Below are 23,857 nucleotides of genomic sequence, written 5' to 3'. Positions count from 1 at the left end.
AATTTAGCTAAGCATCTCGGGGGAGGCAAGAGTTCTCATCAGGCCTTGAATCCTACCTGAAATCGGATGTTAGGCTAGACGACACATACCTTTCCACAGAACTAATGAATATTGCGGCCAGTCACTTTATACAACACACCTCTGGTGTACTTTACATCTCCGTGGCATTCTGGTGAGGTATTTGGTGAAATAATTTAGATACAACTACCGAACTACAGAAATCATATAGTTTGCTTGTGATTTCTCTGAAGCCGCACAGTAGCTCTTCTTTAGGAGCTAGAGTCTTACTTTTTCTGTTTCTTCACAAGATCATCGGTTTAAGAAGAGCTAGTGGTATAAGTCAGGAAATATGCATACAGTTTATTTAGTTACTTGGAAATACTTGTTTCCCCCGCAAAATGGATCAGGCATTTTTTTACAGAAAGATAATTTTTGTAAAGTTTTCGTTTTTCTTAAGTAACACATCCAACGTTTACACAGTTAATCAGTTAATCAGTACCCGTGTGTTTAGTTGCTTGATTCTTTTGATCTTTATGCCTTGATGTTTTACCGTTAGAGTTAAGACAGTAATGAACCAAAGAACAAGAAGTCGGGGGTGGGGGAGAGTTGCTTGCTTCATTGACAGTAGACCATTTATCTCCTTTTTTTAAGGTACTAGCAGGGAGTCTTTGATGTTTTTCCCCCCAGTCACTTTTTTGGAGCATGTATTTCGTGCTGATTTTATTGAATCATTTCATTATTCCCTCAGTATTTAAAGGAATCAGTCGTTTTGTCTAGTTCACTGCATTGCGTGCCAGTGCAGGAACCGTAACAGCACTGGTCTGAAGCTGAAGAGGACGACTGGCCATTGTCTGTCTCCTCTCCTCCTCCTTCTGTTAAAAGTGCTTGCTTTGGGCTTCCCTGGTGGCGCAGTGGTTGGGAGTCCGCCTGCCGATGCAGGGGACACGGGTTCGTGCCCCAGCCCGGGAAGATCCCACATGCCGCGGAGCGGCTGGGCCCGTGAGCCATGGCCGCTGAGCCTGCACGTCCGGAGCCTGTGCTCCACAATGGGAGAGGCCACAACAGTGAGAGGCTCGAGTACCGCAAAAAAAAAAAAAAAAAAAAAAAAAAGTACTTGGTTTGTAGCACACCCCCCTGCCTTTTTATTGTGCTTCAGATACAAATTAGAATAATTTCCTTTTAAAACTTTCAGTGGGAATCTGGAATCTGAGGTGTGGCATGGCAGAGAGTGTATTTTGTTGATATTCACACAGTTGGATAATTACATGTTTCTTTGCTAGATGAAGATGAAGAAAATGCCATTGTTGTGAAGTTGGCTAACGAGGTTTCCTTTCAGTATAGAGCAAGTCTCACAGCAGTTAAAGGTATTTTACAACTTCTTCCTTTTTTCCTTGTAACATTAAGGAATACCACATAAGTTGCAGAATTCAAGAGCCATGTCGAAAGGAGCATTATAAGAGTATTTTTCTCATTTGGTTCTGGCATTGCTAATAGAAATCCTTCCCATGGGCAAGACTCCATAGGGAAAGGGCCTGACTTTAGAACTCTGTTTTAAACTGCATTTTTATTACTTCCAAAATCGGGTCACACGGTAAGTGCAACCTGATTTATAAGTAGACTTTGTATGTGGCTTGAGTTAATGAATTGAGGTTTTGATTTGTTTTTTTTTTTGTGCGTAATTTGCAAATATTTGTGTATAGAGGCTTTTAAAAAATTTGAAAGTAACAGTTTTTTATTAAAGAATGTTTGAAAAGTTTTAATAAGTAGGGGAGAGAGAGAGAGATTATTACCCTTCCAGACCCAGCCACCGTTACATGCTTTGGTATATTTACATAGTTGTTCATGTTATGTATACCGTTATTTTGGTCTATTTACATAGTTGTTCAATGCTGTATATACCATTTTACATTCTGCTTAAGGTGTTTTCCCAGTTATTTTTATGAACATAATTTTTTAAGGGTTACATAATATTCTATTGAGTGGATTATACTACATCTTACTTATTTTCCAACTTTTAGATATTTCTTTTTTTCCTTATAATAAAGAATGCTCTAATGAAAATCATTATGCAAAAATTTTTTACCTTCCAGTGCAGAGTGTTTCCTTAGAGTAAATTTCTAGAAGTGAAGTTGCCGGAACAAAGATCTCTCTATTTTTTAAGGCTTCTAGGGGGTTCTTTACCAGATGAATGCTTTTGCTTCTTTGTCACTGTGAAATGTTTGTATTTGGAGAAGAGGGAAGGAAATCTTTGTTTGCTGACTCATGTTTTTATTTTGCACTTTAAACTGATAACGCCACTTAGCTTTTGACATAAACTAAAGCAGGAAGTACCAAAAGGGGCAGAGAAAGAATGAGTTGCCTTGCCAAGGCCATAGTGTCATGGACACATTTGAGTTCCTGATGGGAGGTAGGTTACTTGTTTGACTTGAATATAAAAAAATGCTTAACTCAAGTAGGCAAAAATCAGTCATCAGCCTGTATTTTGTTTCATATGCACATTTATATGCAAGAGTTTGTGATCTTGTCACTTTAATGTTTTTAGTGGCATCAAACCCCGCAACTGGCCCTGTGGTGTTTGGAGACCGTAGGGTTTTTTTTTCATTTTTCATTCCCTGTGTGGAGAAGCCTTTTGTATTGAGGATATCACCTTAGCTGTCTTTCTAAAACATAAATCTAATCACACTGATGTCCTGATTTAAAGCCTTCCATTTGTCCACAGGATAAGATGCATGACAGGCCCTTCACAGTCTTGCCCTGCCTTTATCAGCCTTGTATCGTCTACAACAACCGTGAACCCTAGCATTTCTCTGATGTTGGTGAGAACGAGCAATTTAGAAAAGTGGTTTAAAAGTTGAGGCTCTAGGGCTTCCCTGGTGGCGCAGTGGTTGAGAGTCCGCCTGCCAATGCAGGGGACACGGGTTCGTGCCCCGGTCTGGGAGGATCCCACATGCCGTGGAGCGGCTGGGCCCGTGAGCCATGGCCGCTGAGCCTGCGCGTCCGGAGCCTGTGCTCCACAACGGGAGAGGCCACAACAGTGAGAGGCCCGCGTACCGCAAAAAAAAAAAAAAAAAGAGGCTCTAGAGCCAGACAACATAGGTTCACTCTGGCCCCGCCACTTACAACTGTGCGCATAAAACCTCGGACAAGTTATTTAACTTTCTATTGTATATTTCACTTTCCTTACCTGTAAAATGAGGAAAATAAAGAGTGTTCACTAAAGAGGGTTGGTCACAAAGATTAAACTAGTTAGTAGATATAAAGTGCTTGGGACAGTGTCTGTCAAGTAACGATCACTCAGAATATTAGTTCTGTTGTTTTTGCAAAATTCTACTCATCCTTTAATGCTTGTCTGATAGTTCTTCTTTGGGAATACTTCCTGAAATCCCTGGAATGAACTGTTCTCTCCTTTTCTGCTTTTATACGTTATCGTTTATACCTGTCGTAGAGCTTTTGCCCACAGTGTTACTGTTGGTTCATGGTGGACAAATGCATGGTACATGGGCTGCCTCTTCTATTCCTGCACTCAGGGTTCACCTTGCTGCAGTCCTGGCATTCCTTCCTGCTGAGGTCTGCACTTGACCCAAGACTCCGCAGTACAGTCCTTTCGCTTGGCATGCAGGGGAACCAGTTTGCTTCACGAGAGTTCACTGTTTACACACTGGCTCTTCAGGATGGAGACATCTTTGCTCCCATCCTCTGTGGATACCGTAGGTACTTAGCAGGCGCTCAGTGCAGCTTTGCTGAATGAATGTCACTTTGAGCAGTTAAAGCAAAGGTCTGCAATGGTGGTCCTTAATCTCCCCAGCTCCCCACATACTTATACGTTCTATAACAAACCCCCCATCAGTGCTAGAGTTTGAAACAGCCCCAGGTGACTTTGATATAAACTCACCCCCTCTGTTTGAAAACCATTGACCAAAATACAAAAAAGCAGTTTTGGGAGTCGAAGAAAAGGACATACAGAATAAGAAGAAAGGTATTTATTCCTTTTATAAATTGCTGCTAGAGGACAAGGAAAAGAAGTTGTCTTTCTTGTTCTTTGGCACAATTAACCTTTAGTCAAAGTAAATGATCATTTCAGGAGGTACACTCTGGCCAAGTGTGGCTTTTGATGGTAGCATAGTTTTGTTTTCTCTTTTTCTGTTCAATGAAAATAACGCCAGCTTCAAAGCACTGGTAAAACTCTCTACTTTACGAAAGGAAACAACTGACCCGCTACAGCCTGTTGAATAAGTAAAGCACCACACTTGGCCTTCTGATTCCTTCAGGGAGCTAAATCATTCATCAAACATTTATTGAGACTCTGATATGTGCCAGTGACAGGGCTAGGTCCCAAAGCTAGGAAGACAGTAAGATAGAATTCCTGAGTCATTTTCCTCTAGTGAGGAAGTAGCTATAGACATGCACAGCTGTATGTCTATACCACAAAGTAGCTATAGACATGCACAGTTCGCTATGATAGCTGTTCATAATTATTATCCCTTTGAGTTCTGAGGATCAGTAATGATTTCCCCCTTGTATTCCTGTTATTGGTCATTTGTGCCTTCTCTTTTATTGATTTATAGTTTTTTTTAGAGGAATATCTGATTTTATTCATATTTTCAAAGAGCCAACTTTGATTTTATAGGTTTTCTCTATTTTGTATATATATATATTTAATTTTGCTCTCATTTCCTTTTACTGTCTTTAGGTTTAATTTGCTGTTCCTTTTTTTTTTCTTTTGATAGATACATAGAAAATTAGTTTTCAGCTTTTTTTCTTTTCTAATATGTGCATTTAAGACAACACATTTCCTGCTAAGCATGGATTGAGCTACGTCTTACAAGCTTTGATGTGTCATATTTTTATAATCATTCAGTTTAAAATATTTTCTAATTTCTCCTGTAGTTTCTTTTTTGACCCATGCATTATTTAAAAGTGTAATTATTTTCAATAACAATACTTTTGGCACTTATTCTTGGTTATGCTATGATCAAAGGACATATTCTGTATGGTTTTATTCCTTTGATATGTGTTGAGATTTGCTTAATGGCTTATTATATGATCAATTTGGATAAGTATTCCATGTGTTTTTGAAAGCATTACGTATGTTACAGTTGTTGGGTGCATACACGAATTGAGTCAAGTTTTTAAACATGTTGTTAATCTTCTATATCTGTTGATTTCTGTTTGCTTGTTTAGTCATTTACTGTGTTAATCTCCCACTAAGATTGTTAGTCATTTTAATTCTGTCAGTTTCTGCTTTATGTGTTTTAAAACTGTGATTACTTGGATAAAAAATTGGGATTGTGATGTATTTGTATTTAACATTATGAAATGTCCCTCTTTTATCCCTGGTGATGCTTCTTACTTTACAGCTTCTTTTGCCTGATGTGATAGCTGTGTGAGCTTTTTTGGTTAGAATATGCATAGTATATTTCTTTTCCATATTTTTTTTTCTTTCAGCCATTTTCTGTCTTTATATTCGACGATGTGTGTCTCTTGTAAGTACAGTATAGTTAAGTGGTGTCCCTACCCCTACCCCTGTCTTTTGCTTGGCAAATTTAGTCTCTTGATATTTAAGTAATTCTTGAGACTTTGAGGATTAGCTATGAATCTTACTGTTTTCTATTTGTCCCATCTATTATGTGCTCTTTTTTCCTTTTTCTTAAGTTTTTTTGGATTAAGCATATTTGAAAAAATAATTCCATATTTTTAACTCCTCTATTACCTTTTTATGGTTTTTAAATTCTTTCGGTTGTTGCTTTATTATGACATGAATTCATAACATACCAACAATACTTTAATGCTTTACCACAACCTGGGTAAGACAAGGACCTTAGAAATCTGACTTCATTTACCCCTTCTGCTTTTTTTTGTTATGCATTTTAATTCTGTATTTTAAACACCACAAGACATTCCTATAATTGTTCTGTAAAGTCAGTACCCTTTTGGAGCTCTTCGTTCTTTCCTTCAGTTCCTTGCTTTTCCCTTGTGCCTGAAAATTCCTGCTGGAAGCCAGTTCTCAGATTTTGTTTGTTGGAGACCATATTTATTTCATAGTCATTTTGCATGATTTTTCTCCACTAAGTATAGAATTCTGAGTTTCCAGCTTTTTATTTGTAGGCTAAAGATGTCATTTCACTGTCATCTGGTTTCCATTGTTTCTGTTGAAATGTCAGCTGTCAGCCTTATTGTACTCATTTTGAAAGTATTGTGTCTTTTTAAAGACTTTTGTGGTAGGTTTTCAGCAATTATACTGTGATATGACACATTAAAACTTGTGGATACCTTTCTATCTCTCCTTCTTTGGATTTATAGGCCTTCATGAATCTGTGGCTAGACATCTGTTGTCACTTTTGGAAAATCTTTGGCCAGTATCTACAAATATTTCCTCTCTCACAGTTTTTCTCTCCTCTTTTCCCATCATCTTGTTCCAGTCTAGTATTAAGATAATTCTATTAAGATGATTCTAGGCTGTGTTTCAGTGTTTGTAAACACTAGTCCATTTCAGTTTTGCCCTTGCACACTAGGGCATACCTCTTCAGGGGTCTCAACTGAAAGCCTGGTATGTTTACCAGGCCCTCAACTCCATTTTTCTTTTTTCTTTTTTTTTGGTCTCCTCAGCACTATGAGACTACTGAAATCTCTGGTTCTTTAGCCTCTTTTGGCTTGGCTACTCACAGCACAGGCATTGGCAAATAAATGCCTTGAGAAGAAAAGCAATGAAGAGTGTTCAGCTTATTATTTCATTGCTTTTCACATCTCTCCAGCATCTTGGCCCCTCATGTCCTGTGTACTTTGGTTGCTCTTTGATACCTTTAAAAAGTTGGGTTTTTTTCCCTCTGATTTGTTCATTTGTATTTTATTCAGCTTTTATAGTTATTTTGGGGAGGAGGTTGGTTTGATACCTGCTACTGACTCTTAGCCAGACTTGGTACAAAGTTATCATCTTTAATCTTTTTCACCGTTTGTGTTTTTATCTGGTGAAGAGTAACTAGAAAGTTTAAATGAGACAACTTGACAGAAGTATTTGGTACAGTACGTGTTCACGTGCTTCATTCCTTTCATGTCAATAAAAAGCAAATTTGAAAAAGTAGGGGGTAAATTTCTTACCTTACTTGCCTGATAGCCCATAGGCATAGGCTAGTTTACTGGTTTACTGAATAATTACCCTAAAATGTTGCTACATTTATATAGTGTAAATATAACTACCTTTTTTATAGCGTAAGACATACTTGAACAAACCAAAATAGATGTTAAGACTATTGCATTTTTACTTTTTCCTTTTGCTTTCAGTTTTTGTTGATTGAGGTGTATTTTGAAATATATATCTTAGAGCCTATAAATGAATCTAAATATAAAACATCACAATATCTGTTGAGAACTTGAACCTTTTTTGCACTAAGGGGTCTGTTGCTTCTATGTCAGAACTCATGTAAACAGTAACATACTCCTTTTTAAAGCTGCATCTCAGTTTATTCATCTATAAAATGGCAGTGATGGTATTACCTAGTTGACAGAATTATTTAAAGGATTAAATACTGTGTTAGTCTGCTTGGGCCGCCATAACAAAATACCACTGACCGAGTGGCTTAAATGGTAGAAATGTATTTCTCACAGTTCTGGAGGCTGGGAAGTCCAAGATGAAGGCTCCAGCCAGTTTGGTTTCTGGTGAGGGCTCTCTTCCAGGCTTGCAGACAGCTGCCTTCTCTCTATGAAGAAGGCCTTTCCTCAGTGGGTGCACACGTAGGGAGGGAGAGAGAAATCTCTCCCTTCTTCTTATAAGGCCACCAATCCAATTAGATCAGGGCCCCATCCTCATGACCTCATTTAATGTTAATTACTTCCTTAGAGGTCCCATCTCCAAATACAGTCACACTGGGGGTGAGGGCTTCAACATGAGTTTTAGGGGGGGACATAATTCAGCCCATAGCATACTGTAATACATAAAAGTGCTTAAAATAGTATCTGGCCCATGGTAATTGTTTAATAAATTGTGATTTTGTGCTAGAGATGATTTTAAACATCTTTTTCCCTTTTTTCTAGGTGCTGACTTTGGGTTACTTTTGGAAACACTAGGAATGGTGATTGCTACTTTTCAGGACCTCAGCACGAAGAAGCTAAGGATAATCCTATGTAAATAAAGTGAAACCTCTTCTGCTGTCCTTTCACATTTGGGGACGTCTTTCTTTCTCCATCCACAAGGAGTGTACGTGGTGCCATCATGAACGTGACAAGTTTGTTTTCCTTCACAAGTCCAGCCGTGAAGAGACTTCTTGGGTGGAAACAGGGTGATGAAGAAGAAAAATGGGCAGAGAAAGCTGTTGATGCTTTGGTGAAAAAACTGAAGAAAAAGAAAGGTGCCATGGAGGAACTGGAAAAGGCCTTGAGCTGTCCGGGGCAGCCCAGTAACTGTGTCACCATTCCCCGCTCCCTGGATGGCAGGCTGCAAGTTTCCCACCGGAAGGGGCTGCCTCACGTCATTTATTGCCGTGTGTGGCGCTGGCCCGACCTTCAGAGCCACCATGAACTAAAACCACTGGAATGCTGTGAGTTTCCTTTCGGTTCCAAGCAGAAGGAAGTGTGCATCAATCCCTACCACTATAAGCGAGTAGAAAGCCCTGGTAAGTGAGCCCTTTTGTGTTGATGCGTTTAGCAGATTTGTATTGTTTCTCAAAATCATTCCTTTCCTTGTTTTTAGTTGTAATTTTCAAATATTGGGGGAAAAGGTACGTTTGTCCGCCCTTGAATATGTCATGCGTTCTAACAGCATAGTCTCTAGTTAATCTTATTTCTTAGGAGCAAGGCTGTGAAAACGGTTATCCCGGTACTAATACCTCTAACTTGTAATAAATTGTTTTCTTTCTAAATTTATTCTTTATGTTTCCCTTTGGCTCTGTGCATTTCTCTAGACAAATTTAGCTGTGATTTTATTGTGAGGGAAGAAAATCAGGAAAGGAAAGAAGCATGGCGTTGCTGTCTACCTACTTGAGGGCAGTTGCCAGTGACTTGAATCACTTTATCCTTAAAAATAGCAATTTTTATCATCTCCAGTGGAATTTCGCTATGGCATATTCCCTGTAGAGGATATGAAAGAATTATGTTCTGCTGTGGAATCAAACTCTCCAGGTGATTCTGATTCAGGCTAAAGTGTGAGAACCACTGGTTTAAGGTATCCAGGCAGGTCAAGTCCAGCTGACAAGATGAAGTCTCTTATTGAAAAGAGATGCTAATGAGTTACAGTTTGAAATCCTTCATCATTTTGAACTTTGCATCTTGTTAGGGGTATAAAACTGACTTGCTCTTCCAGAATTTCCCTTCCTGCTGATATTCATTAAGATTAGCATTCTGATACAGTGTGATAAAGGTGTCTTAAAGGGAGTGGAAGAGTGAGGGGAGAAAGGAATGCTTCGTTGTTTGGCCCAGTGGAAGTTTTATAATTGTTCTGTGGGGTATCTTTTACTATCTCTGTTTCTTTGACCAAAAATAATTTTAATGGATTTAAGTAAACGTAGTTTTTCTTTAACCTGTGCCATTAATTTTGTTATAAATAAAAGAGTCCAAACATTGTGGTGGGGAAAAAACCGAGAGTTACAGAAACACTTTGCAACAACTTGTGCTCATCATAGGCCATGATGGGAGAGAGTGTGAGAGGGATGAACCTTCCTTTTGGTGAAAGGTAGTAAGTGCCTTGGCCATTACTGAAAAATGCATCTTTGGGAAAGTAGAAAGTGGTAAGAATTTCTTTTTCTGCAAGTGTGTGGATAGTTACAGGAAAGAGGAAGTTTGTGCAGTTTCTGAAGACTGTGCCCCTGCTGATGATGTAACAGGTGACTGTTTACTTGGACTTTTGGTAGCCTTTAGAGTCCAGGCTACTTATTAGTGGTTGGGTTAAATGGCGGTTTTCTTTTTCTTTACCAAAGCAACTGCTGACAGGGTAAAGTCAGTCATCTCAGTGTGGTATGAGAAGGCTATTCAGTTGCTATCTGCCACCATTAAAATGTCTTCATGGAGACTTCCTGTCATTTGGCCTTTTTTTTTTTTTTTAATGTTTTTCACATGGTTCCTGAGAATTATCATCTGTACTTTGAACTTCATCCACTTGCAAGGCCATATTGATCCTGAGCTTGAAATTCTGAGATTTCAGTTTGATCTTTAAAGTAATACCCTGCTGTTCACTTCCTGGTGCTTCTTCCATTTTCAGCAGCATGGCTCCCAGCTGTTTAAAATACACCTAAAATCCTCTTCACCTGTTGACCGAATGCAAGTTTTGCCCCTTTGGCTGCCTCAGTCACCAGGTAATTCCTGGCTTGGTAAATTTTACCTTAAGAAGAAGGCCTTAAAATCATAGAAATGGAGAATGAGTTGGTGGTTGTTGGGGGCAGGAGGGGAGTGGGTGTGGCTATAAAAGGGCAACATGGGGGAGGGACCCTTGGGTTGAATGGAAGTGTTCTGTATCTTGGCTGTATCAGTGTCAGTGTCGTGATTGTGATGACGTTCTGTAGTTTTGCAGGATGTTACCATTTGAGGAAACTGGGTAAGAGGGTAGGCAGGATTTCTCTGTTACTTCTTACAGCTGCATGTGAATCTGCCATTATTTGAATTTTAAAAATGGTGATTCCCTGAAAAAGCAGCTAGTGCAGCTCGCGACTCAGTCACATTGAGTGCTTTTCCTCAACAACCATTATGTTTTGACATGTAGCAGAGGTGCTCTGTGAGTACTTTTCTATTGTCACACAGAATATTAGACAGACATACACTCAAGGATCAAGATTTAATAAAATTAATATTTAACAATTAAAATCAAACAATTTTAATGTGTTTCTTCATGTTGTGAATGTGTTTTTACATGAGCCAAGGATGACAAAAACCTCTATCTAATTAAAGTGCCTTTTTTTTTTGTTTTAAGTCTTTGTATTAGTACATCCATTCGGAGGATGGTGATGGGTGGGGGGACGTATTGACTTTTCCTTCAAGTTTGTCTGAGTGGCTGTATCTAGGAGTCTGGTGACTGATGCTGTAAACCAGATACCAGGATACGATGGTGACAAGTGGTTTGAAGATTTAGGATTAATTATCAACAATATCAACTATAAAAATTAAAATAAAGCATTATGACCTGTATATTATAGTCAGAGTTCTCCAGAGCAACAGAACCAATAGGATCGATCGATCGATCGATCTATCTATATAGATATACATACACACACGTATATATTATATATATAGATCTTATATATATACATATATATTATATACCTAGATCCTATATATTTAATAGGATCCTACTAAATTTAAATTAATTTATTAATTATCCTATTAATAAGTCTACTATTGGGACTTCCCTGGCGGTCCAGTGGTTAGGACTCAGCGCTTTCCCTGCTGAGGGCCCGGGTTCAATCCCTAGTCGGGGAACTCAGATCCCATAAGCCTCACAGCCCAGCCAAAAAAAAGAAAGAGTTTTTAAAAAAGTCTATTATATATTATAGATTTATTATGGGAGCTGGCTCATATGAGTATGGAGGCCGAGAGATCCTGTGATCTGCTGTCTGCAAGCTGTAGAACCATGAAGTCTGATAGTGGAAGTCCCAGTCTTAGTCCAAAGGCCTGGGAACCAAGAGCTCCGTATCCGCGGACAGGAGAAGATAGGTGATCCAGCCTTTTTGTTCTGTTCAGGTGCTCAGCAGTTGGGTGATGTCCACTTCCAGTGGTGACGGTGATCTTCCTTGCTCAGTCTACCAATTCAAATGCTTGTCTCCTCTGGAGATACCCTCACAGACACAACCAGAAATATTGTTTTACCAGCTCTCTGAGCATCCCTCAGCCCAGTCAGGTTGACACATAAAATTCACCATGACACCCTGTGTTCATCATCTACATCTAACTTCCTCTTCACTCAAACCTCTGGGGCCCATGTACAACTCCTCAGGAACTGGGTCTGCCAGAGAAAGATGGGCATGTGAGTACAGCACAGTGTGCTAAATTGAATGATAGAAGTGTGGACGGGAGATGCAGCCAACTCTTACAAGCCTCAGAGTGGCCACAGAAAAGCTCACTGGACTCCAGCGCATCTGGACATTGTGTTCCACCCTGTGTGGTGGTTCAGTTATATAAGTATATAGTACATTTCATTGTACAAAGGATTTAAATTGGTTTATAAGAAGACTTACAGTAAAGTAGAAAGTATAACTAATAAGGTAGGCCAGGGAAAACAAATTCAAAAGGAAGGTCAGGACTAAGAGGAAAATTAGCACATATGCGTCCCATGACTCACTATGATACAGATGTACTGCCGTGCATAGTTACTTTAAGTTTGTGATCTGGATGGTTCTCTCCTGCTTTTGGTGTGGGAGAGAGGTGTGTATGACATTGAAAAGAAGGAAGAAGGCTTTGAAAGCTGTAAAAGGTACTTCAGAACATTTGTGCCTGAGGGTGGGTGGTGGGTAGCGCCGCCGAGGCAGTTTGCAGAGACTTCCTGCAGGAGGGATCCTTGGGGCGAGGGTGATGTCCCCGGACTTTGCAGTTGCTTTTCCAGAGTCCACTCAGGGCCCCGTTCTCCTGTCCATGTGGAAGGTTTGTTTTGCAAGAGCATTTGGTTACTACTTTTGCTCCTGTCCGAGTTCAAGGGACAGCCAAGTGGACGTGGAGTTTAGATGTTGAACTTATTTCCCAAATATTATCATTGGCATTTGGCTTGTGTTTGATAATTTCATCACTGTCATCTCAAATATTATTAGAAACAGTTGAAGTCATGTAATCATGTGTGGGATTTTATACCCAGATCTCTTAGTGGATTCCATTTTCTCAAATCCAAGGCAAAATGGGAAGTTTATTATTCCGATCTTTTTCTTCCCCGAGCAACTGTTCCTAGTACGTGATTTGGGCAACTGGTTTTGTGTTATTTATTAATTGACGAACACGTGGTAAGTTTTAGCAGTTACTATATGTTACTTTTACATAAATTGTAAAAGTACATAAATTTCATAAGTTGAAGCAGACATGGAGACCATAATTCTGTGATTTGTTTCTGGGTAGCATTTTTCTATTGCCAGGTCTACTCCAATCTGAAATTTTAAGACCATACTCCATAGATTATACAGAGTATCTTGCTCATACTTTGGCTTTCCTGACCATTATCCTCCACTTCATTCCTTTTCTATCTCTGCAGCATTAGGTGGGCAAGAGAAGATATTTTCAAACCTTTTGGATTCACATAAAGCTCAGCACTCTTCTCTGTACCCCTGCTAGTTTATAGGGCTGAAGGAACACTTAGCCGGCTGGCAGCTGTTAAAAACAAAGCACACACACACAAAACCATGGCTGATGAAAAAGCAATTTTGAAAACCACAGAAAAACATTTGCCGTAATAAAGTAGCTCACTGATTGCAATTGTGTGGAAATAATGTTTCAAATCAAAAGGGAAAGCCTGGCTAATAACTTCCAAGACTAGATTTGGGTGGAATAATATGGAGACCTGTGAGTACTGCTTTTTGGCTTTGTATCCCCACGTGTGGAAAATCCTCAAACAGTGATGTCTTGTCGGTCTGGGAATGTTCGGTGTGATTGTGGTGGGGAGCCACAGTTGACTTGCCCCAGGTTGGTAGTGCCCTCGGCTCTTGACAGACACGAGAAGTGAGAGAAATGGAGGGGAAGTTGGCTTTTGTAATGATCTCAGACTGATTTTCTCGGTTTTACTTTCAGCCTCCTTGGTACTAGCTGTTCAGAGGCTCAAGGAAAAGCCTGGGCGTTTCTTTCCCAAAATGCATGTCCCATCCCCTTGTCTTTTTCCACTTTGAGATGCAAATATTCTCTTGAAAGACCCAGCATCATGCCTAATAATCATGAATTAGCCAAATCATCAGACTTCTGCCCTGTTATTTGGAAAAAGGAGATTTGATGGGGGAGGAGATGGGGAAACAGTGGATATTTATTTAATTTAAAGAGCAGAGCTGGGAGACTTCGGGCAGCTGGAGGCTACCCTGAGCACAGTGTTAAAAATCGCAGAGGGCCTGGAGAAGGGGAGAACTAAAAAAACCCCAAATTTTGTTAATTGGCTAGCTTGGCTGGGGATGCGTTGCTCTCAGATACTGGTCTCAGGACCAGTTGGAAAGGCTGCAGACTTGCTTCCCCTGCGTTTAGCCTGGTCTGGGCTTCCACCGTGTCAACAGCAGCTCTTCCCCGTGGGGAGGTAACGCTGAACTTGCCACTTACCCATTTCACTTACCTAATTACCAGTGCCTCAACTGGACTTCTCCATTCCCATGACCTTTAGCACCGAAGCCTGCCCGTTTCACTCCACCCCGTCTGCTCTTCCTAAAACTGCAATGCAGGGTTCCCCAACCCCCGGGCCGTGAACCACGGTGCCCCGGGCCGCGCGGCAGGAGGTGAGCGGTGGGCGGGGCGAGCTAGGCTTCATCTGCCCCGTCGCTCCCCACCGCTCGCATTACCGCCTGAATCATCCCCCCAGCCCCCGTCCATGGAAGAACTGTCTTCCACAGAACTGGTCCCTGGTGCCAGAAGGGCTGGGGACGGCTGTGCTGCGAGCCACATAGGTTGTATAACTAGAAGTAACGGTAACCTCCCCGAGAAAAGAATGAGAAGCTGGAAACAGAGACTATGTTTAAATAAAGAGATTTAGGTCCACAAAGGACTGCTTGGCACTTTTTCCCCCGGATCTTTAAATGGGCATTTTCATACTCTGGCACTTTAGCAGACCTTACAACGGAAGATGAGGTTTACGTTCTAGTGCATCACTACGTCAGTTCTAAAACAGCTCTCCGAGCTGCTGCTGTTCTTAGTTCTCCGCTCTCACATGAAACAAGCCATTTCCTGTCTAAGCGAGAGTGTCTGGCTTACGTAGTCATACGTCACCTGACCACTTCCCACTTGCTCCTGTATGGGATCTAAAGTCAGAAGGCGGCAAAAGGATAGCCTGTGATTTTTTTTTAATATATAAATTTATTTATTTTGGGCTGCGTTGGGTCTTAGTTGCTGCGCACGGGGTTTCTCTAGTTGCGGCGAGCGGGGGCTCCTCTTCGTTGCGGTGTGCGGGCTTCTCAATGCGGTGGCTTCTCTTGTTGCGGAGCACGGGCTCTAGAGCGCGCGGGCATCAGTAGTTGCAGTGCAGGGTCTCAGTAGTTGTGGCTTGCGGGCTCTAGAGCGCAGGCTCAGTAGTTGTGGTGCACGGGCTTAGTTGCTTCACGGCATGTGGGATCTTCCCAGACCAGGGCTCGAACCCGTGTCCCCTGCATTGGCAGGCGGATTCTTAACCACTGCACCACCAGAGAAGCCCCCAGCCTGTGATTTTTTGAGTGGTATTTGGGCAGCTTTTTGTAAACTGAAAGTAGTAAACATATATATGACAACAGAGTGGAATTCCTTTGTATGTTTTTTCCTGTATTTTTCCCTATAAATTCCTGACAGTTACATCTGACCAGCTCTGTAGCAGATTCAGCAGTGTTTTTTGTGACAGTAGCCTTTCTTTGAGCATCTAAAAAGTGTTTCCAGGGTATAATGGCGTACCGGGACAGGTATTTAAGTACGATGGTCAAGTTAGGAAACAGTTGTGGGTAAACACTTTTGAAACATCAAACTTAACAGCTTTTAAACAGGAAAAAGAACAGCTGATTTTAAAATGAGCTATTTTTAAAAGAGAAAACTGGTGGGAGCATGTCACAGGGACACAGAGGTCAGCTTGAAGGGGCTGCTTCTGGCTAAATCAGACAGTTTGATCAACAAGATATTTAAGGGCAGAAATGAATTATCAGCCACTGGGGGATAAAAACAGGGATCTACTCTTGCTCACAGTAGAATGCTGATTGCTGACTGGTAGATGTGGAGTGGAGTTCTTCAGGAAAATCAGGACAAATGGGGACTATTAAAGGAGATACTTCTCTGTAGCTGTAAGGTTAAAATATGGTGGGGCGGAAGCTCAGGTGAGAAGGCCTGGACTAAAATTTTGGCACTTGGTATATTTGACCTTGGGCCGGTTGCTTGTCCTCTTTGAGCTTGTGTTTGCTAACCTGTGAAATGGGGAGCGATGGTATTTACCTTCCAAGGTCGTGTTAAGGCTTAAATTAAACAGTGCACATGAAAAGGCTTTATGCATTCTGGAAACATAATGTGGCTGAAACAGTGAAACAAAGAGCATAACTTTTGTGCACATCTTATTTAGAATAAAAACAAAATTTGTAATGTTAAGTTTTCACTAAACAGATCTTCAGAAAACTATAATACAGTTGACCCATGAACAACTCGGAGGTTAGAGGCACAAACCCTCCATGCAGTGGAAAATCCACGTGTAAACGTATAGTCGGCCCTCCATATCCGTGGTTCTGCATCCTTGGATTCAATCACCTGTGGATCGTGTAGTACTGTAGTACATATTTAGTGGGAAAAAATCCGTGTATATGGATCTGTGCAGTTCAAACCCGTGTTATTCAAGGGTCAATTTTTACAGTATTAATAATAGTAACAATAGAAATTAAAATAGCTACTTTTTTTTTTTTTTAGTTTCTGCTTTATAACAAGGTGAATCAGTCATACATATACATCTGTTCCCACATCCCTTCCCTCCTGCGTCTCCCTCCCTCCCACCCTCCCTATCCCACCCCTCCAGGCGGTCACAAAGCACCGAGCTGATCTCCCTGTGCTTAAAATAGCTACTTTTTATGCTTACTGTGTGCCAGGCACTGTGCTTATGGATTCACGTGTATTCTCATTTCATCCTGACCGAGCTGTGAAAGGTAGAGAGAGGTACCCACCGACAGGGCCACTTAGGTGCAGTTTAAGTAAGTTGTCACATGGCTTGGAAGGGGAGAGGCGGGGTTCAAGTTGAAGTCTAAATGCGAAGTCCATGCTGCTCCCCACCACACCACTGCTTCCCAAAAGCAGTCGTTCCCCCCCGCACCCTGATCAATGTTCTCTCTCTGACAGAGGGAAAAGGTATCCAAAATTTTCAGTGGTAGAGCATTTGATCTGAAATACATACGTGCAACAGCTGCTTGAATTTGGGGTTGCTAATGGTAAATTGAGAGTCCACACCTGTGCTTCAGATGCTTCTGGAAGCTTTATTTGTGTTTATTTCCCATTGGTCAGTCTTCATCATCAGATAATAAGTGTCTGTTTCCTAGAATATATTTGAATATATTTGAACGCCGAAAGAGAACTAATTACATTCAGCTGCAATTAGAAATGAAGCCAAGCTGCCTGGTGTGACACCTGGGGATGGCCATTTCCATATCAGTAGCGTCTGATAGATGATTAGGCCCGCTAGGCCGAGGGCTGACCAGAGCCCAGGAACTTGCTAAAACTAACCTGCGCCACATTGAGAGACACCTGGCCTCCCTCCACTGGTTCCTGGTTGTATACTTATCGGCAAGTCACTCAATCTCTCTCTACCTCAGTATCCGCCCTAGGCCAGGTTGCTAGGAGGATTAGATGAGTGAACATTTGGTACAGCCCTTGGCATATGTAAGCACGATGTGAATGTTAAATGGAAAGGAAATCTGGGAGAAGTACTGCTCTTCCCATTTTACTGGTAAGAAGTTCAGTGTAGAGTAAGTTCCCTCTTAATCGTCCAGTAAATAACTGAACAAGACTTCCATCCAGAAGTCCAAAACTAAAGCCCGCCTCTAACTGTTCCTAAACTTCCGGTGTACCTTATGAAGTACTTTTTCCTCTCCTGGTATTTTTAGCCGACACCCTGAAGTTTTTCTACCTCTAACAAACTATGAAGTCTCTGATAATATAGCATCTTCCTTCTGTGGTAGTTAAGCAAATAAGTATTTGGCAAAGGAAAGGAACCTGGGGTAAGGATGGGAGGGGGACCTGGAGGGAGGAGCCAGCATTTGAGAGGCTGCCACATGCCACCTGCCAGAGCTTGGCCACTAGCCCTGCAGGGGGACAAAGGCCTGTGCTGTCTGATTCATGGCAGCTAGGACCCTGGGCTTCTTGATCCAAAGCCAGTGCTTTTTCCTTGGCACCAAGACACCTGACCAGAAAAACTGGACACTTCGTGAATTTTCTTGTCAACTTAGTATAATAAGGCCATGCTGGCCTTTTCTGTATCATTCTAATTTAATCTGTATACCTGAGAACTGGGACTGATGCTGTATGAAGTTTTAGAGGTGAAAGGGATGATTTCTAGAAATCTGACTTAAGGTGAGAAAATTGAAGTTCAAGCTCCACAGCTAGTTAGAGACGTAGACAGGGCAAGAGGCCTGGGGCTGTGTTGCCCACAAATATGCTAACCCCTCATCTTCCCCACCCAGGCTGCATTCAGCCAGACTGCAGGAGGCCTGATTTATTGTGTCTGGGATGAGGTACAGGAATATCTGCCTTTAAACAAGTGTCTTGCTAATTCACCGAGGACTATCCTTTGAGCAAGACTGGTCTGTATTAATCAGATTATAATAAGCAATCTAAGAATAGTAATATAATTCACAAACATACATTAATTGAAAAAACACTTATTAGGGATCTGTTACATGCCAGGCACTGGATGATACAGAAGAAAGAAAACTCAATTCTGCCCCCAAGGGGCTTATGGTCTGGGAGAGGTAAAGTCAAATTAGCAATAAAATGTTACAGATGCCATGATGATCTAAGCCACAATGGAGCACAAAGAAAAGAGGAATTCATTTCTCCTGGAGGTGAGTAGAAAAACCAAGCAAGATACCATAAAGGAGATGACATTAGAACTGAGATTAGAAGGATGTCACGTGAGCCGAGGTACAGGAGGATGAAACCAGCAGGTGGAAACTTCAGGAAGCTCCGGGTGGCTGGGTGAAGTGACAGGGCAGTTACCCCAGAAGAGAGGTCGGGCTAAAGGACGTACTGTGGGCATGTAATCTCTCAGATGAGATGTATTTCAAAGGAATCACCCATGGTGGACAAAAAAAGAGAGAATCCCCAGCCTGGAATTATCTAGGAAGTTGGGTTCTCAGAAGCTGATTTCAATTCAGGCTCTTTTTAAGTCAATTTCATGTTGTTTTGCAGATACTTTTATTGAATACAGTTCATTTCTCTGTTTATATTTAAATTTTTTTTCACATATTCATCTTCTGTTCATGTAGTTGTACTCAAGAGTAATTGATACATTCCTAGAAAACAAATACTACAAAGTTGCTATCGTTAGGCAAAATCATCTTAACTTTTAAAAAGATGACCCCTCGGGGCTTCCCTGGTGGCGCAGTGGTTGAGAGTCTGCCTGCTAATGCAGGGGACACGGGTTCGAGCCCTGGCCTGGGAGGATCCCACATGCCGCGGAGCGGCTGGGCCTAGTAAGCCATGGCCGCTGAGCCTGTGCGTCCGGAGCCTGTGCTCCACAACAAGAGAGGCCGCAACAGTGAGAGGCCCGCGCACTGCGATGAAGAGTGGCCCCCACTTGCCACAACTAGAGAGAGCCCTCGCACAGAAATGAAGACCCAACACAGCCAAAAATAAATAAATTAATTAATTAATTAAAAAAAAATAATAATAAAAAATAAAAAGATGACCCCTCAAAAAACTAAACAGAAGAATGGAAAGAGAATTTTAAATCCACAATCTCTTTACAGTTTGGCAGTACTGAGTAACATAGTCTGGTGGTTATTATGTACAGACCTTCATTCAAACCCTGGCCCTCCACTTAGTAGCTGTGTGACCTCGGACGTGTCATGGAGCTGGACTGAGCCTGCTTCCTCATCTGCTGTGAGGGTTCAGGGATCTGTTATAAACTCCATGTGGGCAGGAACAGTGGCTGTCCCGCTGACATCTGCACCTACCGTGTCCCACCCAGAGCCTGGCCCTGAGGTCAGTATTCGATGGGCATGTATGTAATGCCCAGTGAACAGTATCTACTATTACTTCAAACCCTCCCTTCTGCAGCCTGACCACCAATAAGCACGCAAAAAGAGAAAGGGCCACCACTCAGGGATTTGGAGCTAAATTTGCATTAAAATTTAACCTCGATTAAAGGTTACGAGAGGGGCTTCCCTGGTGGCGCAGTGGTTGAGAGTCCGCCTGCCGATGCAGGGGACACGGGTTCGTGCCCCGGCCCGGGAAGATCCCACATGCCGCGGAGCGGCTGGGCCCGTGAGCCATGGCCGCTCAGCTTGCGCGTCGGGAGCCTGTGCTCCGCAACGGGAGAGGCCACAACAGTGAGAGGCCCGCGTACCGCAAAAAAAAAAAAAAAAAAAAAAAAAAAAAGGTTACGAGAATCTTTTTTTCAGTGTAGTTTCCCTGCCATATCCTGAGGTGAGGAATTTTATTTCATAAATGCATATACTATTAACTTTTAAGTAGTCTTACCCTCTCCTCCACTCTCTCCTGGAAACGCTTCTGTTTAGAAGGTCATGAACACACACCATATTTAGGGACATCTGTCTAGTATAGATATTATACTGGGCACAGCTGCTCTGGCAGCTTGGCTGCCTTCCCTCCCACCCCCCCCCCCCCATTTTCAGATGAGAATTGTGGCCGCTGGACCAGCTCTCAGGCTGTTCTCCCATTAGCCCTGGGCCACCTTCCTGCTCTTGGGTGGCCTCACTGGCTGTCCTGAGACCCGAGTGAGATGTGGTCTGACACCTGTGCACCGCGACGCTCCAGATTTCCACAAGCAGCCGCGGCAGACTCACACAGTTCAGGGCAAGGAGGGCCCTCGGGATTCAGACCCCTTGCTCTTCGGAGGGAGGAGATTGAGACCCTGGGGAACTAAGTGACTTGCTCAAAGTCACAGAACTAATAATTATCACAGCTAGGCTAGAACTCAGGCGTCTTGACTGTTACCTCAATTCATTTTCCAGGTCTTTGGAACTAAAGGACATTTATGTACCAGTGGGTCACAGCCAGCTTATTTGCCATTATGTCTGTGTGGACACACAGCTTTGTTATCAGAACTCTCTTGTGTGTTTAAAAAAAAAATCTCATCCACGAGCATTTGGCAGGTCACAACCTCGTCAGCCTTAGTCTGGTCACTAGACTACTTTACACTGATGACTTGGTGATAGAATTTCAAACAGTACTTCAAAATCTTGAAGATGTTCACAAATCTGGAGGGTGTACAGGAATACTTTTCACAGCTCAGCCCCTCTCTGCACTGTTAGCTGTTTCTTCTTCATTCCTTTTCCTTGTGCCCTGGTAACACAGAAAAGCTGAGTCCAGTAGCAGAATCACAAATGTCTTTTGAAACTCGCTTCCTGAAATGAAAATACCTCCGGAAACTTTCTTAGTTTGGTTTCCCTATTGACTGGAAAAGGGATTTTTTTTTTTTTTTTAACTAAAAGAGACACATAAATACTTTGAAAAGCAGAGATATACGTCACTAAGAAGAGGCAGAAATCTGACCTTTTTCCTCCTGGGAGGTCAGGAAAAGAGGGGAAGAAAGCTCCCTCCTTTTAAAGACATACAGCAATTATTAGAGATTTTCAAGTAGGTGGAGGGAGGTGTAGTGAAATTACCTAGGAGCCTTGCCCTCACCCCCTACTAGAACACACCTGAAGAGGTGGTGTGCAACCAGCTCAGGTTTTTTCTGTTTTGTTTTGTTTTTTAACCAGGGGTACAACTCCTAGAATACAGGAATGACACAACACAATCTGATTTTTCAGTGATTCAAATCAAAAAGAAATTTATGTGTGTAAAGAAAGTGTTTTAACACTGAGCCCCTCTTTCAAAGGAGATTCTTGTAATTCAAATTAGCCAGTAGGAGCAGCCCTTAAAGGGAAGCCGCAAACTTCTCTCAAGTTGCCAAGTAGGAGTAACCTTATCAGTTGCCGAGGAAAAGGGTCCCCAGAAGCGTCAGTGCTCCCATATTTCTGTTTTCCATAAAATGGAATAGACTGAAACATGGAAAGACATATGAAGAGGAAGGCATTCCTCACCCTCTCTCGCCTCCTGTTTCTGACCTGAGTCAAGCATAGAGTTTGCAAATCCTACTTCTTTCATTTGGGTAATCAACCTCTCACCCCAGAAATAAGAATTGCACATAGGGGGACTTCCCTGGTGGCTCAGTGGTTAAGAATCTGTCTGCCAATGCAGGGGACACGGGTTCCAGCCCTGGCCCAGGAAGATCCCACATGCCACGGAGTAACTAAGCCTGTGCGCCACAACTACTGAGCCTGTGATCTAGAGTCTGTGAGCCACAACTACTGAACCCACGTGCTGCAACTACTGAAGCCCACACACTCTAGGGCCCGCGAACTGAGACTACTGAACCCGTGCGCCACAACTACTGAAGCCCGCCTGCCTAGAGCCCGTGCTCCACAACAAAGAGTAGCCCCCGCTCACCGCAACTAGAGAAATCCTGTGCACAGCAACAAAGACCCAACACAGACAAAAAAAAAAAAGAATTGCACATAGGTTTACTTACACATAGATAATTGGCCTGGATGTTTATTCTTTCCTTTTCCCCCAGTAGAAAACATACCTTAATATTGAAATATTGCTGAAACGAAAGGAACAAGGACTGGGGATGGGGGGTGGGGAAGACAGCTGGGAGGGAAGTGCACTGTCCTTCAGGATTCCACACAGGCGAGGTGCCTGGGCCTTGTTGTTTTAGAGCAATTTGTGTATATAGGCCTAACCCTGCCTAACTAGCTCCCTGCCGCCACATCTCTTCTCTTCCACATTAATACTTCTTTCTAGGACTAGCAGCTGTTCCACACCCCAGAACCATATCATTCCTCTCCTTAATTTAATCAGTTATTGTTTATAGTTTGGATGACCATAAAACTTATTGTCTAAACCAGAACACTTTTGAGAGTGACAGGGTCACCTATTAATAATTCCATCGGACAACAGGTACAGACTGGGATTGTCCCAGGCAAGCCAGAACTTACAGATACCCTACTTATAATCTTCAACTACACAAATCAGTTTTGATAATGATTCATCTCTTAGCATCATAGGAGTTAGAAGTGTCTCATAACTGAACTTACTCAACGGGACTGGAGTTTTCTCCTTTCAATTGAGCGGGCCTTTAATTTGTTCAGAAACACTTCTAGACTTTATTCTACTCACCCATCCCTCAAACAAACTATATCAGATATAATTTAACATTCTTGGAAGTTAGTAATCGAGATACCAGAACCTCAGTGGTTGAGAGTGCTCATTGCCTTTGTTTGAATCTCAACTCTCGCCCCTTTCTCTGTGACCTTAGGTAAGTTATCCCTCTAGAACTCTTATTTGCAAAGTGTGATAATGTGATCAGCATGGTTCCAGGCTTAAAGTAAATATTAGTGGTGGTAATCTGAATTTTGTAGATTCTGGTGATCACCTGAAAACCAATTTGATGAACATCTCCTTGCTTCTACATAAATGCTCTTAGTTCTAGAGTCTAGCTTTATATCTTATCTGCCTCCCTCCTTGCTGTGACCAGTCACTTTTCGCTGTAATTTTCTGAGAAATTTGTAACTTATTAGAATTGTGACGCTGAGTAAATAGGAAATCCACACATTCAAACCACCCCAGCACAGTGTCCCACACCAGCTACTCAAAGCCATAGGTAACATGGCAAGCACATCTTCCTGGAGGATCAGTTTTACTAGATTGTAAATTATTTAAGATATCACTTTTATATTTGATAAATAGTGAAGAGCAGAGTGTAAAATGTATATGAGTTAGTTAAGATAAATCAACATGTCGATGTAATTTCAGTTCCAGTGGTGCTGCTGGGACCCCCGGGTGAATTCACTCTCCTCTGTCACTGATGCTTACCTTGGTGGAGAATGTTGAGAAATACTGGGAAAATGTCTTTCAGAAACATTCTACGGGTAATTTGAGAGGGTTTGAAGCACTGGTTGCTGCTATTGTTAGAGGGTTAAGCTGAACTTTAGGTAAATTTGACAGAAATGTCTTCTTCCAAGAGTGTATAGGAGGATATCCACTTATTTTTTTA

At 41.9% G+C, this 23,857-nt stretch overlaps 1 protein-coding gene across 1 annotated transcript in view; it reads left to right on the top strand.

Annotated features, from left to right (window-relative positions):
• Window positions 1–8,206: 8,206 nt before the first annotated feature.
• Window positions 8,207–23,857, top strand: part of SMAD1 (SMAD family member 1) — a gene marked incomplete at both ends in the record, with an annotated part of 43,543 nt that continues 27,892 nt past the window's right edge. Inside the window, one exon of the mRNA XM_079697455.1 lies at window positions 8,207–8,606. Coding sequence (XP_079553581.1) covers window positions 8,207–8,606 — 400 coding nt within the window. The remainder of the gene's footprint in view (window positions 8,607–23,857) is intronic.

This window comes from Hyperoodon ampullatus (genome assembly GCF_949752795.1).
Source record: "Hyperoodon ampullatus genome assembly, chromosome: 1".
NCBI classification, from domain to species: Eukaryota; Metazoa; Chordata; class Mammalia; order Artiodactyla; family Ziphiidae; genus Hyperoodon; species Hyperoodon ampullatus.
This window is presented reverse-complemented; position numbering and strand designations above follow the sequence as displayed.